At 48.3% G+C, this 18,627-nt stretch overlaps 1 protein-coding gene across 1 annotated transcript in view; it reads left to right on the top strand.

Annotated features, from left to right (window-relative positions):
• Window positions 1-1,223, top strand: part of ARL6IP6 (ADP ribosylation factor like GTPase 6 interacting protein 6) — a 31,027-nt gene extending 29,804 nt beyond the window's left edge. Inside the window, exon 5 of the mRNA XM_068245774.1 lies at window positions 561-1,223. Coding sequence (XP_068101875.1) covers window positions 561-654 — 94 coding nt within the window. The 3' untranslated portion in view covers window positions 655-1,223. The remainder of the gene's footprint in view (window positions 1-560) is intronic.
• Window positions 1,224-18,627: the final 17,404 nt, after the last annotated feature.

The following is an 18,627-nucleotide window of genomic DNA, read 5'->3' as shown; positions in this document are numbered from 1 at the left end:
CACACAATGTATTAATTATAGATGCGGTCAGCTACATCTTTAAATATTGGTGGTCTGCAGATAGAATAGCCGTGCTGGCACCACCCATCCACAAGGAAGCCACAAAGCGGTAATTCCAATCAAATTCCACATCAGGTGACACTGCTGTCCACTGCAGGTTGTCACCTGGGTATGCTTCACTGTCTGGCCCGCAAAGACTTCTACATCATTTTATGTACACTCCGGCCCCGCAGCAGTCTGAAGTATGTTGACCCGGCCCTCGACCCAAAACGTTTGGGGACCTCTGATCTATGTCATGCAAATAAATCCGAGTTCATGCAGAATTCTGTGAATTTTTATGCAAATATATGCAGCTTGAAAATGGACCGATCAAGTCCCACCCAGGTTTAAATTGATTGGTCCATTTTTGAGGCCTCTCGTTCTGTTGTGTATAACTGCAGCTCCAGTCTGCAGTAACTTATTCTACACGGCCTTCGTTGTTGTGAGAAAGTGTTATTTTATTAGTTTCATTATGTTGTAATAGAGCAGCGCTATTATACCTGTTTTATTTGTCTTTGCAGGAAGATGACGGGCCATTCATTCCACGTGGGTTACACCATGGCCATATTAAACGGCATTGTGGCCACCCTCACCGTTCTCTGGTGTCTTCTATGAGGAGTACCTCATGTCCCTCCTCACAAGGAGATCCCATCTGCAGAGCCAGCGCGCTGCTGCTGGACTTGTCTTTATATTCTACCAGGGGGTTCCCAGTCAGCTGGGTTTTACTTAGTGCCAATAATGTCACAAGAAGATATTTTTATATATTTTTTTTTTTATTATTGTTTTTATATAAACTTTTTTTTCTAACTCCGGGGCGAGGAGAAACTTTAGAGAATCTGAATGCAATAAGGGTAATAATCATTTAAAAGGATAAACTACTGATCTTAAAAGAAAAGTGTATATAATGATGTGAAGAAAATGTTTCAGACCGGCATTTTCCCCAATTTTTTTTTTTTTTTTTTTTTTTATCACTGTCTGGTATCCTGTGCAGCACTGCCTTAGTGGAACATGCTGCCATAAGTATCTTTGTGTCAATATTGCCTCTGTTGTATTGAACTAATCAGCTGCATGTTTTTTTTTCTTTTATTGTAAAACTTTGTCTGCCCTGCAGCTTTTGGATAAAGGGAAACATTTTCACAAATTTTTAGTTTTTCTGTAATTTATTTTTAAGAAAAATGCTAAATGAGGCTTAATCTTTGGATATAAAAACATTGACTTCTAACACTCTTGTTGTGCTGTGTTTTTATTATCTTTTTGCAATGCTGTTGTCACGCATGAAGATTTTGCATTTCAGCACTCAAAAGCAAAGTTAGACTTACAAGAAAGCAATCAAAAATGTGACAAGTGGATCTAAACTCAAAAACTTTGATACACTAGTGGGCAACATCAGGCCTGGTACTCTCATGAAGCAAGGTGAAACATTTGCATAAGGTGCAAAGATTACAGGGGCAGCATGTTTGTTCTGGGTTTACACTACAACAGCATGCAGTCAGAATAGTATAAGAAGTGAGAGGAGAGTGAGGTGAAGTGGTAATCACTGGAGAAAAGGAGCTTGTTGTGCTGTGTGAGGAGTCTGACAGTGAGTGCCAGTGCACACCAAAAAGCTCTATTGTAATCGCAAATGCTCATTGATTCTTCTAGGCATGTGCCTAACTATTTTCTAATCATGCCTAGCGATTTTTGGAGCGGTTTTTATATTTTGTTACAGTAAAGCTGTAACTGAACAGCTTCTGTAACAAAAAGCGCTTGGAAAATCGCTCTGATCTAGCGATTATCCACTTTCCTATACTTAACATTGAGGCTGAATCGCCTCAGAAATCAGCAAAAATGTTGCAGGTCTTGCGTTTGCATTTGGGGGAAAAAGCACATCGCTCTGGTGTGATCCATCTCATTCAAATACATTAGCCAAGCGCTTTTGAAAGCACTTAGAAGCGCTCTTGGTGTGCACCAGCCCTGAGTGAGGAGAGGGGGGCAATAATTGTTGGGTGCTGTACAATTCTTCCAAATCGGGGGTGGCGCATCCTCACAAGTTTGCCTCAGGCAGCAAAAAGTCTAGAACTGGCCCTGGGCAACATCCAGTTTATCCATCATTTTTATAAAAAACTGACTCTGGCTGGGTTCCTGATCAGGTGATTATGCCTACTAGAGATTCCAGACCAAGGTGTGTGCTGGGAGATATCAGCAGGCAGCCCCAGCCACTCTGCTTTTATATAGCCCTGCAGCTTTTTAATCTTTATTACACAAGGTGAACACTTAGTAAAGCTGTTGCCTTTTGATTCAGGGTGGGATTAATATACTCATAATTCTTGGTAATTAGAGTTGAGCTTTGTGTGGAGAAAGGTCACACATTTTAAAGTTCCATGAGGTGTTGCCCATAAGACTGTTCGGGAGAATTCCTATTGCATTCATTCATCCCCCTCCTTCTTTCTCTGTGTTCCTCAACCTTCCTCTGGCCCTGATTCAATATGACAATGGTCTGAGTAATGGCATAGTCCACTATCCACCTTTTACTAGCAATTAGGGTTGATCAGACTCACAAGTCAAGTAAAAAGGGCACTGGGAATTTGGACACAGCTGGCGCCACCATAGACAAGAATGTGAATTACAGCTATAGCGGCACTTACCGTATTTTTCGCCGTATAAGACGCTCCGGCATATAAGACGCACCCAGATTTAAAGGGCAAAAATCAGGAAAAAAAGAAAAAACTAAACCTAGGTGTGTCTATGATGCAGGGGTGTCTTAAGGACTTTTTACATGCCCCTTTCCAGTTACATTACATACTATTACACCACATATGGGGACAGTGTTATGTGCTGTGTCCCCCTGTGCCTGCTGTGCCCCCCTGTGCTGTGTCTCCCTGTGCCTGCTGTGTCCCCCTGTGCCTGCTGTGTCCCCCTGTTCTGCCTGCTGTGTCCCCCTGTGCTTGCTGTGTCCCCCTGTTCTGCCTGCTGTGTCCCCCTGTGCTTGCTGTGTCCCCCTGTTCTGCCTGCTGTGTCCCCCTGTTCTGCCTGCAGCCCCCTGTGCCAGTGTCCCCGTCCCCCTGTTGTGGCAGTGTCCCCCTGTTGTGGCAGTGTCCCCTATTGTGCCAGTGTCCCCTGTGCCAGTGTCCCCTATTGTGCCAGTGTCCCCTGTGGCAGTGTCCCCCTGTTGTGGCAGTGTCCCCCTGTTGTGCCAGTGTCCCCCTCTTGTGGCAGTGTCCCCCTGTTGTAGCAGTGTCCCCTGTGGTAGCGTCCCCTGTGCCTGTGGCCCCGTTGTCCGTGTGTCCTCCAGTGCCGGTGTCCCCCTGTGCAGGTAGTGTGAGTACACATACATTACCTGCTCCTGCCGCCGCGCTCCTGGCTCCCCGATCCTCTTCTTCCATCTACCGCTGCCCGCTGCTGCCCCCGCCGAACATCGCTGGCCGGTCTTAGCCGCATGGATACGCTATCAGCACACCACGTGTCGGGGTCACGCATGCCGCCGAACAACGCTGGCCGGTCCTAATTATCCGCGCAGGGATACGCTATCAGCGTGCGCCGGGTCACACATGCGTATGCGTGACCCCGGCGCACGTGGTGTGCTGATAGTGTATCCCTGCGCGGCTAATTAAGACCGGCCAGCGATGTTCGGCGGGGGCAGCAGCGGGCAGCGGTAGATGGAAGAAGAGGATCGGGGAGCCAGGATTGGAGCCAGGAGCGCGGCGGCAGGAGCAGGTAATGTATATAGTGCTTCCCTGCGCACCTCTGCATCCCGAAATCCGTACCTTCGCCGCATAAGACGCACCCACTTTTCCCCCAACATTTTGGGGAAGAAAAAGTGCGTCTTATACGGCGAAAAATACGGTAGTCATTAATTTGAGCACCGTCAAACTGAGCACAAAGTACTATAAAAAAAATAATAATAATTTGGCTGCCGGCAATAGCTGGAAGCTGAATTGCATCTTGCCTTCAATTCAATGGTGGCCTGGAGGGGAATTAGTACGGTAATTAACACCGAAAGGATGAACTGGTTTTTGGCTTTACCCTGCACCCAAATTTCCTGGCTCCTTCATTACATGTATACCAGACACATGCTAGTAATTCCAAGTTGATGCAAAAAAGTGTCGGTTGGGAATTGGCTCATCATTTGCAGCAGCTGCTACTTTTGACCAGTCCACTTCCAAGTTGCAAAAATGTATATAAAATTAGCAAATAAAAATAAACACTGCGTCAACTGGAAATTGACCATAGCTGCTGAGGCTGAAAAATCTTAATCGCTTCAAGATTTTTGCATTCGTAAGAATTTGGATAATCCCTGATACTCCTAAGCTTTCTTTTACCTACTGATGCAACAGGATAACTATTCACTGTCCAGAACTCTACAATATATTAAAGGAAACCAGAGATCATAAGGTACACAGAACCGATACTTACCCGGGGCTTTCTCCAACCCCATAAACACATGCGAGTCCCTTGCCACCCTCCCACGGTCTAAGCCCTGGGTAATTATCGGCTCTGTGTACCTTATAATCTTTGGCACACTTTAATGTACAGCTGCAAAGACAAAGAAAAAGTGGCATTCATGTGTAATGAATTAGTTTTTGAGATTCTGGCCCATATTCAATTCACTTTTTCTACTACAAAATAATTTTTTATCTTGTTTTAAAATGACTTTACCGCACTCTGCAATAGAAAAAGCACCAAAAAAAGGTGATAAAGAACTGTCACTTATTCTGAGTAATTTCTTGCTTTCTAGTGGCTTAAACGTTTTTATTGATAAAGTGTGAAAATATCACTTAGCAGAAGACTTATGGTGCCCATACATCAGATGATGTGTGGGCTGGTTGACTAAGAGACAGAACTCTATGATCAGAGGGAGATCTGTTGGCTGCTCATACACCGCAGGCTGATTCCTGATCAATTTCAGCATGAAATCTCTTGGGATTTGACCTTGTGATGCCCCATCCACCGCCTTGCTGTCACCCCCATCCTAAAATGTGCCATCCCCCGTGCAGTATGCTTGTCCGTGTCCACAGCTGGCTCCATCCCCATACATGGCCCCCATGTGGTTGGTGTATACGCCAGCAACCACGTGGGGCGCGTGTATGAAGACAGCCAGCAGAGGAAATGGACTGGTAAAGTATACTGCGAGAGCGTCAGAGCACCAGGGTTCTGTTGTGTTTATTGCACGCTGTTATTACTGATGCGCACCTGATCAAGCAAGTCAGCCCTACATTTTGCAGCATGTCTGATCGATGCATGCAACCAATTTTGGCCCGAAATTTGTTGCATCATCAATTGGACATGCTCTTGGCGGTACAGATTTTCATCCGATTATAATAATCAAATCGGATGGTCTATCAGCTGCCAAGTCGTATGACGTATGGCCACCTTTAAAGAGAGCCTGAGGTGGGCTCCAAAAAAAAAGTAGACTACCTAATCAGCAGGGCTGAGAAGATCAGGCAGCTGCAAAAACCGCTGCTCCCAGCCACTCCTGTGGGCTGCAATGGCCCAATTTCACTTGCGTGATCCCTGGGTCACAACGCTGCACTGAGAGACTGTGTTGTCTCTCATAGAGTACGAGGGAGCAGCAGGAGGCGCGGCCAGGGGAGAGAACTGCCTAGGAAGCTCAGGAAAACCTGTAGGAACACTCTTGACAGGCATTTTAGACAGGGAATTCCTCTCCCCTCTGTTTACCTCCGAGTTAGCAACAAATATTGTAGCTAAACCGGGGGGGGGGGGGCTATAGAGTGGCGTTGGGGGTCACAGAGCCATATCATTAGGCAGAGAACATGGCTCTGTGTACCATCTGCCCCCTGAAAATCCACCTCGGGAATTGGATAAGGGCCATTGGCTGGTCACAATCATGAGTCACTTCTGTTTTCGGGATAAATCAAAGCCTAACCAGTCACCTGATAAAAAAGATCTCATGTTTTTATGAGTTCTCTTATACATGAGAAACTCTAGAGGTAAATTCTTGCACATATATCTTGGGCCTATTGGCAGTAGGGGATGCCCAAAGACCCTACTGGTAAGTAGTAGACAGGACAGGCTTCTGGTGGTGGGAGGGCAAGATCTGGCTTCCCAGGGAGGGGCTTCTAACCATCCCCACCATAGCTTGCCCTTGTCTGCTATTAAATGCTGTCCCATTGTATACGATTTAAGGTGTCCACTAATGATACAATCTTGATTGTGCAATCTTACCACTTATTGGTAATGCTAGGGAGAACTAAAGTATCAGTTCAATCATATCGAATACCACTCAGCAACATGAATGAATATTAACTGCTCTATGACCGTTTCACGCCAATGGGCAGACCCAGGACTGCCTAACGCCAATTGGCGTCAGGTCCTGGAGCCGGCTACTGAAGGAGATCGCGCGAGTAGGGTGCGCACATCTCCTTCTTGGGGGCGGAGCTCCGTCCCCTCAGTCTCCGAGCTGCAATTGCTCGGGAGACTGTTAGATGGCGTTATCGCCGTCTATTTACACAGTGCAGCGCTGCACTGGGGACAAGAGAGCGATCGGCTCTCATAGGCAGAAGCCTATGACAGCCGATCGCGTGATTGGCCGGCTGAAGAAAGGGAGGGGATTGGAGAGAACAATAAAAGGTAAAAATAAGTAAAAAATGAACATATTGATTTAAAAAAAAAAAACACGGGCGATCAGACCCCACCAACAGAGAGCTCTGTTGGTGGGTAGAAAAGGGGGGGGGGGGGAATCACTCGTGTGCTGTGTTGTTCGGCCCTGCAGCTTGGCCTTAAAGCTGCAGTGGCCAATTATGAAACAAACAGCCTGGTCTTTAGGGGGGTTTACCACTGTGGTCCTCTAGTGGTTAAATAGGGACCCTTTTCACAAGACGAAATCTCAATGCTGGTGAAAGGGTCTAGTACAGATTGCTTTTGCATGCAATCCATTTTGGAAGCTAATGTACCAGATAAAATTTGCAACCTAGTTATTTTCCACTGTTACTTTTTATATCTTTTTTTTTTTTTTTTTACTCAGATCGTCTCAACCTTGTGCTTTTATCTTTGAGATGTAAGCCCAGTTCACACCTGCATTAAAAACTGTCCTTCGTGGATTGGAATGTAATAGATACTGTACAAATGGAATGGATCCAAAGTAAACCTATGGATCCGTTCACATCCATCCATTCAAACAGATCTGTTCCGCATGATCCGCTAAACGGATCGCAAGTTTGCTACAGAACCTATTTTTCCGGACTGCTGAGCCCGGCGGACCGAAAACGGAAGATGAAGCGCTGCATTGGGGGCCGTGAGAGAACGGAATGTTTCTTCACACTAGTAAAGAAACGGACGGTTAACCTGCCTGGCGTTCTGATTCCCGCGGCCCTGCGGCCGCGGGAACGTTTTTTGCAAAAAAAATTTTTTTAAATATATCATGTAGCTAGCCTAGCGCTAGCTACATGATTCCCCCCTCCCTGCGGCGTCCCTCCCACCCCTCCGATCCCCGCCGGCGCAATCACCCATCCGGAAATCCCGTACTGAATGGGATTTCCAGGAGGGCTTCCCCCGTCGCCATGACGACGCACGTTGTGACGTCATCGACGTCGTGATGTCACAGGGAGACCCGATCCACCCCTCAGCGCTGCCTGGCACTGATTGGCCAGGCAGCGCACGGGGTCTCGCCTGGGGGGTCCTGCATCACGGCGGATCTGCGGTGGGCGGCGGCGATCGGACACAACACGCAGCAAGTAAAGTGCTTGCTGCGTGTTTTGAAAAAAAATTATTCAAATCGGCCCAGTGGGGCCTGAGCGGTGACTTCCGGCGTCTCTGGACGAGCCTAGCTCGTCCAGAACGCTAGGGAGGTTAAAGTGAACCTCCAGACTAAAGATCTACTTGGCAGCACTGAAAAGACTTGGTGTTTCTTTAACAGTTTCACAGCATCAGAACTTTATTTTTCTTATCCAAGCCTCATTTGTGGCTGCACAAAAGCTAAGCTCTGCCCCATCAAAGAAAACTGCCCAGGCATTTTTACCCTGATACTGTGCAAAGCATGATGGGATTTCTGATGCTGCTGTTCTCATTGCCTAGCAACTGGGAGGGGTGTTCAGGTCACAGGACTGTTGGAGCTGTGTCTTATGCTCCCTGTCACCTCCTTTCAACCAAAACCCCCATGAAATCAAACATTTACCTGTTCTTTTAAAACAGGGTGGGTAAGAGATTACATTACCTATCTATTTTAATTATAATGTAACTTAATGACAATCTTTATTTAGGCTGAAGTTCCTCTTTAAGGGGCAAAATCCACAGGGGGGGCTGTGGGGACATGAACCGGGCCTAATAGATTGAGCAGCCAAGTGGATGAGGGAGTGTTAAACTTACCAAGGCTTCCCTCTTCAATTGCTGCCGGGTGCTTCCAGCCTTCAGTCTTCTGTCTCAATTGCATCCCACCTCACGTCATGTGACTAAAACACACTTCCTCCCGGGTTGAAGGAGGAGGTGTAGTCGTATGACACAATTGAGGCGGAGAAGACTAAAGCCTGGAAGAAATTGCCCGGCAACAATTTGAAGATGGAAGCCTGGGTAAGCTTTAACCCTCCCTCACCCGCCTGGCTGCTGCAACAAGAGTGGCAAGGGAGTGAAAACGGATCCGATCGACCGGTGATGAGATCCGTTTGCCAGTTTGGACTGAGCCTTTCGGATCCTGTGAAGCGGAAACCAGATCAGTTTGCCGTAATTGCCCAAAGTGAACCAGGCCTTACTCATCATTTGGTTGCTGGGCTGAGGTTTTTTTAAAATCATTGCCCTTGTACATTATATACTGGTATTTACTCCCTTCACAAAAGTTTCTATAGAATGAGTATTCCTACAGTTATAGGTCCCTGCTGAAACTACAGCATGTTGCAGATAGTTGATGTACAGTAAGTGCTGAGCAGTGTCCTTTCCCGCTTCCCTTGTCTGATGTGTTTCCCTGGAGTCCTTCAGGCACATTTTCACCTGTGTAGCAGCACATCAGAGTTCTGCTAATGTTTGGCCTTGATGTTGTGCATCTGGAGAGCTTGGTATTGGCTGCTGTCATTGCGAGCACTGCTTTTGTTGAATTATCACTTTGCTAGTAATACTTAGACTATGAAATAAAAGAAAATAAGCAGTCCTGTGACCACTGGTTTTGAAAGGGTAAGCTGCACTTTAAAGAGAGCCTGAGGTAAGAGCAGGGCCGGTTTAAGCAACAATGGGGCCCCAGGGCAAAATCAACCTGGGGGCCTACCCAACAGATACCCCGGAACAAAAATCGTTATTAAAGGGACACTTAAGTCAAACAAAAAAAATGAGTTTTACTCACCTAGGGCTTCCAATAGCCCCCTGCAGCTGTCCGGTACCTTCGCCGTCTTCCTCCGATCCTCCTGGCCCCGCCGGCAGCCACTTCCTGTTTCGGTGACAGGAGCTGACAGGCTAAGTAAGTGGGTGATTCTTCGCGTTCCCGGACACATTAGCACTCTCTATGCTGCTATATGGTATATGATATATGCTATAGCAGCATAGATGGCACTATTGTGGCCAGGAACGCGAAGAATCACTCACGTCCCCAGCCTGTCAGCTCCTGTCACGGGGCCAGGAGGATCGGAGGGAGACGGCGAGGGCACCGGACAGCTTCAGGGGGCTATTGGAAGCCCCAGGTGAGTAAAACTAATTTTTTTAAGGGACCTTTTTTGCAGCTGGTATAGTCAGGGTTTGAAGTTCCAATCCGTCGGAGCTCCACATCCTGGCTACCCCAGCCTGCATGGGGGACAAGCGGTTAAAAAGTTTCAGGAGGGGGGACCTCACATAATATAAAAAAAAAAAATTCCCACACTCTAAACATAAAATTTTTTGGGGAAAATAGAAAAAAATGCCAGGGATCTTCATACAGCCATATTGCGGCTGTATAGCGATCCCTGGCCAAAGCGCTGCGGCTGCGTATAGACTCCCTGGAAACCCTTCAGGAAATGTATTGCTCTTTTTTTTTTGATAAATGTAAAATTACACCACCGTTAGGTTTGCTACTAAAAGTGACATTTACCGCATTTAAAAGTATACTTTTTTTCCCTCGAAATTTTAACATCGATTTTCTCAAAAACTGTAAGGTCTTTTTGAAAAAGTTTTTTCCTCTTATTCCTAATTAGAGTTGGGCCGAACCTCCGATTTTAGGTTCGCGAACCTGGTTCGCGAACTTCCGCGGAAGGTTCGGTTCGCGTTAAAGTTTGCGAACCGCAATAGACTTCAATGGGGATGCGAACTTTGAAAAAAAAAATAATTATGCTGGCCACAAAAGTGATGGAAAAGATGTTTCAAGGGGTCTAACACCTGGAGGGGGGCATGGCGGAGTGGGATACATGCCAAAAGTCCCGGGGAAAAATCTGGATTTGACTCAAAGCAGCGTTTTAAGGGCAGAAATCACATTGAATGCTAAATGACAGGCCTAAAGTGCTTTCAAACATCTTGCATGTGTATACATCAATCAGGTAGTGTAATTAAGGTACTGCTTCACACTGACACACCAAACTCACCGTGTAACGCACCGCAAACAGCTGTTTGTGTAGTGACGGCCGTGCTGGACTGGTGCGCACCATGGCGAGAGTGCAGGTTTTGGTGGCTTTACAGCCCATATGGTCGCCTGGCTGATGTAGCTGAATGACAGAACAGTGACTGTCCAGCTGATCAAATTTGGTCTGACCACAATGAGGCAACGACCTTATTATCGTGGGTGTGCCCCCCGAGACACTCATCTAGGCGCCGGTCATTGCTTCATTGTGATACGCAAGCCCCTTTACCACGGCAAGGTAATGATCACGAAGGGGAATGGGCGCATGTACATGCCTTTTCTTTTGTTGTTGCAGCTGCCCGCAGTGCAGCCAGAAAAATTAGGCAGTCATGTACACGCACCAGAAAAATTATTACAACGGCCGCTGCTAGCAGCGGCCTAAAAAATTCAGCAATCCGAAGCCGAAATTGGCTTCTTCCGCTCAAACATTTCCTTCACGGACACCTGACTGCTGCTGTGGGCAGAGGAACAGGAACCGCTCAAGGGCAGAGGCGGAGTGGAGGAGGGTGCCTGTGAAGGTGGAAGGGAGAAAGCGGCAGAAGCAGATAATGCACCTGATGGAGGAGGAAGAGGAGAAGGAGGGTGGCTTTGCTTTTGTGTGCTGCTGCTGCTTTTGCTCAGGTGGCCATCCCATTGCTGTTTGTGCCTTTTCTCCAGGTGCCTTCGTAAGGCACTTGTCCCTACGTGAGTGTTGGCCTTTCCACGGCTCAATTTTTGTTGGCAGAGCGAACAAATGGCTTTGGTCCGATCTGAGGCACACACTGTCAGGAACCGGCCCGTGGCACGCTTGCGTATACGGTTCCCGACTGCGGGTTTGACCAGACTGAGAGGGGAAGCAGCCTTAGTCAAGCTAAAACAAGGCTGGGACCCCTCAGAACACCTCTCACTGCCACCACTAGCGGTTCGCTAGACACTTCCACTTTGCTGTCGAGTCCTCAGCGTGCACTCCGCGTTTTCGTATTTGGGTCAGCTTTGCGCTTAGGCCAAATACGGGAACGCCACGCACCCACACACAAACACAGTTGCAATCTTACACTGTCGTGAAGCAAAGACCCACTAACAGTCGTTCCGAACGATACTGTTAGCCACTCTGCTGTCGCTACTCGCACTGGCGTTGTTCGTACGTTGGGTCAGCTGCGCACTTAGGCCAACGTATGACAAACGCCCCCACACACAATGCAATTACAATTTCATATGGTAGTGTTGCTCAAGCGTACAATTAGGCATGAACTTATACACGGTTACACTTCAGTCTCTTCTAGGCTATGAGTGTTAGTTTAGTACGGCAGAAGTCAAACTTATTAAATAATAATTTAATATTCTAGAAAAACATAGAACAATGCAGAACTTAATATATACAAAAAGATTACAAAAAACAAAGTAAAAATGTTACAAGATAAAAGTTACAAAAATAAGAGGTTACAAAGATAACACACACGGATATGTGCGTAAAAATAAACGGGGGAAAAAAGAACGTTACCAGCTTAGGTTAGAACGTTGTTTGACGGGAGGACGCCGTTTCGACCAGGAGTCGCGATCTTCCCTAGCTATTCGCTACCTCCGAGAGAAGACGGTCACTAGGCATTTGCCTCTGCTTTTTATACTCTGAGCTACGCCTGGAGGCTGCAACTTCCTTGGGGAGGGGAGGAACTAGGTTTTAATTAAATCTCTGACATATTCCATTTCCAGGTAAAAGTCTATACATCAAAGATTGTGAAGTGAGTCTTTCAACTCCAGGTGAAAACTTGATTAAGGCTTTTTCCTGTCTCCGTTTTATTAGATGTAATTTACAGGTATAGTTTTGCACCTCCACTAATGATTTAATTTCCACAGGTAAAAATGGTATCAACAGGACTTCATCCATTTCTAATAGCCTGTCATGTACATTTCAAACGTTCCGGTGTTAGTCTCCAGGCTCTGGTCCTCTTGCTTTGTGTATTGAGACAATGGGCCGTCTCCTGAGTTCAAAAGCCAGGCAGATAATCCCATTAGCACTCTCAGAGGAACTGCATACAGACTCAAAGCACCTCATATGGTCAAGACAATCACCCATTTCCTTGCCCCAAGCAACTCAAGGTAACCTGCTCCCTTCTGGCAGAAAAAAATGAAAGAATATGTTCCTGTTATCCTTAATATCATCAGCACCTCAATATATCTCCACACCTCCGCCGTTAACTTGGTGCAAGGCAGATGATCTTCCCAGATTATCCTGCCAGCACCTACATTGTTGGTTCTGCTTGACGGGACAGTCCATCAGCATTCCCATGATTGCTCCCCTTCCGGATAGCGCTGGCAGGTGATTCTAAAGAATCATCCTGCCAAAGCCTACATTGACGGCCTGGCCGGGTGGGGTAACCCTTTAGCATCCTCAGGAGGGTTCCCCACCTGTCAGTTAGCTCCAAGCTACACGACTGGAAAGCTAGGTCAGGTTGCTGCAATGTGTCGTTGCCCTTGGCAACCTGACGTAACCAACCAGGGGAATGCGGGTCAGTGACGACCGTGAATTCGTGACCATAAAGACAGGGCTGCAGCTGGGGAAGGGTCCCAACCGTCGCTACACGCACTTCCTCTATAGTGGCAGGAGCTATCTCTCGGTCCCTTTGGGGAACGATTATCTGCCGGTCTGCCTCCTCCACTTCGGACAGCTCATTGGGAATAACTTCCCAGTACCCTCTCAGCCCGCCCCTCCCAGCTGGTGACCTGCTGGCTAGCCCCCTGAGCTCTTCCAGGCTGCTGTCAAATCGAACAGCCCCAGAGAGCTCAGTGCTGCCTGTCACACATTCCAGGAAGGCTGCAGACGGAGAGGCTCCTGGGCCCTCCGGGCCAGGTTCCGGATTGGATGTGGCTGACCCAGCAACATTTGCCACTTCGGTGGACAGTCCCTGTGCTGTAGACCCGCTAGCGCTGCGGGTTACCACTGCAGCGGAGGGAGCGTCCACATTACACGTATCATAAACCACATCACCTTTGTCTGGAAACCATCTGAAGGGGAAGGATCTGGCCTAGTGCCATCTGCCCCTTCAGTGGACAGTCCACCTGCTGCAGCCCAGCGAGCGCCGCTGGTTACTCCTGCAGCTGACGGAGTGTCCACATGACACACAGCATTATGTAGTACAACACATATGACATCAGCATTATCAGCCCTACATATATTGTCATTTGGGACATCACATAAAACATCCACATTATCTGTATCATTACACACATTGCTACTCAGCACTTCACAAGTAGCATCAACAGTTCTTGCATCGATCGCCTCGATAGTCCGTGCTTCACAAATGACATTATCAATTTCTGCATTCTTTGTATCAACATGTCCCACTCCAGGCCTAGGCACTGGAGAATCACTAGGGCTGGCTCCTAGCAAACAGTCCATAGCCCCTGGGGCCTCGCCAGCACTCCCCATTTGCACAGCATTATCCAACAGTACCTTGCAAGAGTCCTGAACGTCTGCTGGGGATGCAGGCCCCACAGGGTTTGGAGTAGGCTCATACCGGGCCACTAACCGTCCCAGGTCAGTACCCAGCAAAACGTTGGTGGGGATTTTGTCGGTTACCCCAACTTCTTTCAATCCGCTGCCGGCCCCCCAATTCAGGTGGACCAAGGCGGTGGGTATGGCTGGGGTGACACCCCCAATTCCTCGGACAGCAATCATTTTCCCAGGTATGTACTGCTCCGGGTTCACGAGCTGGGGATGTATGAGAGTCACTTCTGCTCCAGTGTCCCTCAGCCCAGTGGCAATTGTACCCCCAACCGTGACAAGCTGCAGATTCTCTGCATAGCCAGTAGCATTCCTGGTAGCACACAAAGCCGTTGGGACTTCACTGGGGTTTGAGGCCTCACTGGATTTTGGGGCCTCCCTCTTCCTCTCTGGGCAAGTCGTGCTGATATGACCCACCCTGTCACATACAAAGCATTTCCGAGTGTCAGGTTGCTTGAATCCAGGAGACAGCGGTGCTTGCCTCCTCTGGGTGCTGGGTGAAACAGGTTTAGCAATCTGTTCTCCCCTCCAGCTGGGCGTAGTAGTCCTCCGGGACTCAGGTGCTCTATGGGCGGTGTAGGCATCGGCCATTTCCGCAGCCTCATCCACTGTCTTTGGTTCTCGATCCAGCACAAACAGCCGGACCTCAACAGGACAGGTGTGTAGGAACTGGCCTTTTATCATCAGCTCCTGCAGGGCATCCAAGGTTTTACCTGACAGTCCTTTTAGCCACTGCTGGAAGGCAGTGCGCAGGGTGCAAGCATGATCCAGGTAGCTGTCATTAGGACCTCGCTGCACTGTCCTGAAACGTTTTCGATACACCTCTGGCGTGAGGTGGTATCGTGCAATGATGGCTTTCTTAATTGCCTCAAAGTCTGTTTCTTCCTCCTGGGGAAGACTCACAAACGCCTCCAGGGCCTTGCCTCTCAGCCCTGGTGTGAGGTATCTTGCCCACTGCTCACGGGGCACCCCATACTGCCGACAAGTCCTTTCAAACCCCTGTAGCAAAGTGTCTATGTCAGAGTCCTTGTCCATAGCGGGGAACTTATCCAGGGGGATTCTGTGGACTCGCTCACCTTCGCGTTCTGCGGGTCCAGCAGACCGGTTCTGCTGCTGAAGTTTAGCCAGCTCCAGCTGGTGTTGCCGTTCAGCTCTTTCCCTCTCGGCCTGGTGTCGCTGTGCAGCGTGTTCCCTCTCGGCCTGGAGTCTGTCCCTCTCGGCCTGGCGTCTTTCACTCTCGGCCTGGCGTCGCCGTTCAGCTCTTCCCTCCTCTGCCTGTCGGTGCAGTAGGATCAGCTTTAGGCGCAGTTCCGGATCAGCCGAGTTCAGTAGCTGTAGATCAGCTTCCAGAGATGGCATCTCCCTGCTTGGTGGATCGTCCAGGACATCGTCTCCACTCGCATTCTGTGGCGGGAGCGATTCCTCCTCTGGCGTGTCGTGAGCTGCATCCGCTGACGTTGAAGCACGGGCTCGCTCTGCCTCATCATACTCCTCGAGCGCACGAACTAACTGCTCCTTAGTCTGGCCGCTCACCGTCTCGATGCCTTTGTGCTCACACAGGTTGAGTAGTATCTCTTTGTTTTGCCTTGCATAGCTGGATGCTTTCTGAGCCATCGTGTTGCAAAAAATAAAAAGGGGGGAGGGGAAAGCAAACACCAAGTGTGTATCTTTGAACAAAAAAAAAAACGTATATAGATTCTGCACTGAGTAGACTTCTGTAGGCTAGTTGCTTCTAGCAAGCTTCCAGCCTTTAGTACTCAGAATAGCAAGCTAAACTGCGTACTAATGTACTAAACGATGCCACCACTGCCAGCCAATTATGTCAGGAACCGGCCCGCAGCACGCCTGCGTATACGGTTCCGGACTGCGGGTTTGACCAGACTGAGAGGGGAAGCAGCCTTAGTCAAGCTAAAACAAGGCTGGGACCCCTCAGAACACCTCTCACTGCCACCACTAGCGGTTCGCTAGACACTTCCACTCTGCTGTCGAGTCCTCAGCGCGCACTCCGCGTTTTCGTATTTGGGTCAGCTTTGCGCTTAGGCCAAATACGGGAACGCCACGCACCCACACACAAACACAGTTGCAATCTTACACTGTCGTGAAGCAAAGACCCACTAACAGTCGTTCCGAACGATACTGTTAGCCACTCTGCTGTCGCTACTCGCACTGGCGTTGTTCGTACGTTGGGTCAGCTGCGCGCTTAGGCCAACGTATGACAAACGCCCCCACACACAATGCAATTACAATTTCATATGGTAGGGTTGCTCAAGCGTACAATTAGGCATGAACTTATACACGGTTACACTTCAGTCTCTTCTAGGCTATGAGTGTTAGTTTAGTACGGCAGAAGTCAAACTTATTAAATAATAATTTAATATTCTAGAAAAACATAGAACAATGCAGAACTTAATATATACAAAAAGATTACAAAAAACAAAGTAAAAATGTTACAAGATAAAAGTTACAAAAATAAGAGGTTACAAAGATAACACACACGGATATTTGCGTAAAAATAAACGGGGGAAAAAAGAACGTTACCAGCTTAGGTTAGAACGTTGTTTGACGGGAGGACGCCGTTTCGAACCAGGAGTCGCGATCCTCCCTAGCTATTCGCTACCTCCGAGAGAAGACGGTCACTAGGCATTTGCCTCTGCTTTTTATACTCTGAGCTACGCCTGGAGGCTGCAACTTCCTTGGGGAGGGGAGGAACTAGGTTTTAATTAAATCTCTGACATATTCCATTTCCAGGTAAAAGTCTATACATCAAAGATTGTGAAGTGAGTCTTTCAACTCCAGGTGAAATCTTGATTAACCTTCCTGGCGGTAAGCCCGAGCTGAGCTCGGGCTATGCCGCGCAGGAAGATATCTCAGCCCCTGGTGGAGCGATTTGCTCCATTTAAAATGCTGTACGCGCAGCTAGCACTTTGCTAGCCGCGCGTACAGCTCGATCGCCGCCGCTCTGCGGCGATCGCCCGTACGCAGCGGCGCAAGAGGGCCCCCCCCCCCCGCCAGAGCCCTGCGCTGCCCGGACCAATGAGTTCCGGGCAGCGCTATGGGCTGGATCGGAGGTGTCTGACGTCAGGACGTCGGCTGACGTCCATGACGTCATTCCGATCGTCGCCATGGCGACAGGAGAAGCCAAACAGGGGAGCGCGTTATATACGCGTTCCCCTGTTTGCTATTGATGCCGGCGACGATCGCACTAGAGGGACACATGCGCCCTCTAGTGGTGTTTCATGTAGCTACCACTCTGGTAGCTTTACATGAAACACAAAAAAAAAAATTAAAAAAAAAAGGATTTTTGCCAATCTGGCAAAAAAATATAACCGCCAGGAGGGTTAAGGCTTTTTCCTGTCTCCGTTTTATTAGATGTAATTTACAGGTATAGTTTTGCACCTCCACTAATGATTTAATTTCCACAGGTAAAAATGGTATCAACAGGACTTCACCCATTTCTAATAGCCTGTCATGTACATTTCAAACGTTCTGGTGTTAGTCTCCAGGCTCTGGTCCTCTTGCTTTGTGTATTGAGACAATGGGCCGTCTCCTGAGTTCAAAAGCCAGGCAGATAATCCCATTAGCACTCTCAGAGGAACTGCATACAGACTCAAAGCACCTCATATGGTCAAGACAATCACCCATTTCCTTGCCCCAAGCAACTCAAGGTAACCTGCTCCCTTCTGGCAGAAAAAAATGAAAGAATATGTTCCTGTTATCCTTAATATCATCAGCACCTCAATATATCTCCACACACACATTAAAAATTTTCCACACCGCTGAGCCACCCTGGGATGTGGGCACTATGGGGACCTCAGCAGCTGATGCTGAAGGGCAAGTTGGCTGGCTGTACATAGGTGGCGATACATGGTGCCGGACTCTGCCACCAGCTGTTTCTGACGAAGAGCTGCCCCAGCTTCTTTCAGCAACTTCTCTCCTCCTACTACTCTCTGACTCCCCCTCTGAACTGTCCCCCTCTTCATCTCCTCTATTGGGAACATACAGAGGATCCCTATTACCGTCATCATCGTAGTCATCCTGCCCAGCTTCACTTGCCTCAGACAAATCCAAACTTGCACCATCAGTAGGTCCTTCATCCTCCTGACACGTTACATCCATAGTGTTGCCGCATAACTCAGACATATGAGCTGGTGAAAATTCATCTGGCTGTAACAACAATGGCTGTGCATCAGTGATTTCACCACTAAATAATTCTTGCGAAGTGTCAAATGCAGCGGAAGTGGTGCTAGTAGTAGCGCTGGTGGCTGAGCAAGATGAGGTGTTCTGTGTCGCTAAATACTCAACCACGTCCTGACAATCTTGGGAGGTGATGGGACGTGCCTTCTTCCGAGCACTGTACTGTGGGCCAGTTCCACACGAAATTACATTTACACGACCTCGCGCAGACCTGCCGGGTGGCCTTCCTCTGGCTCTGGCACTACCTCTTCCTCTACCTGTTTTGTCCATATCGGGTATGCACGGAGTGGTATATCACACTGCGTGCACTCACGTAGGTAGGTGGGTTCACTTAACTGCACAGGTATGCGCACTGATGCGGTGGGTTCACTGAACAGAACAGGTATACAGTGGCGGGTTCACAGAACAGGTA

Source organism: Hyperolius riggenbachi, chromosome 7 (assembly GCF_040937935.1).
Source record: "Hyperolius riggenbachi isolate aHypRig1 chromosome 7, aHypRig1.pri, whole genome shotgun sequence".
NCBI lineage: Eukaryota > Metazoa > Chordata > Amphibia > Anura > Hyperoliidae > Hyperolius > Hyperolius riggenbachi.
Note: the sequence above shows the minus strand (reverse complement) of the source record. Positions and strands in the feature narration are given on the sequence as shown.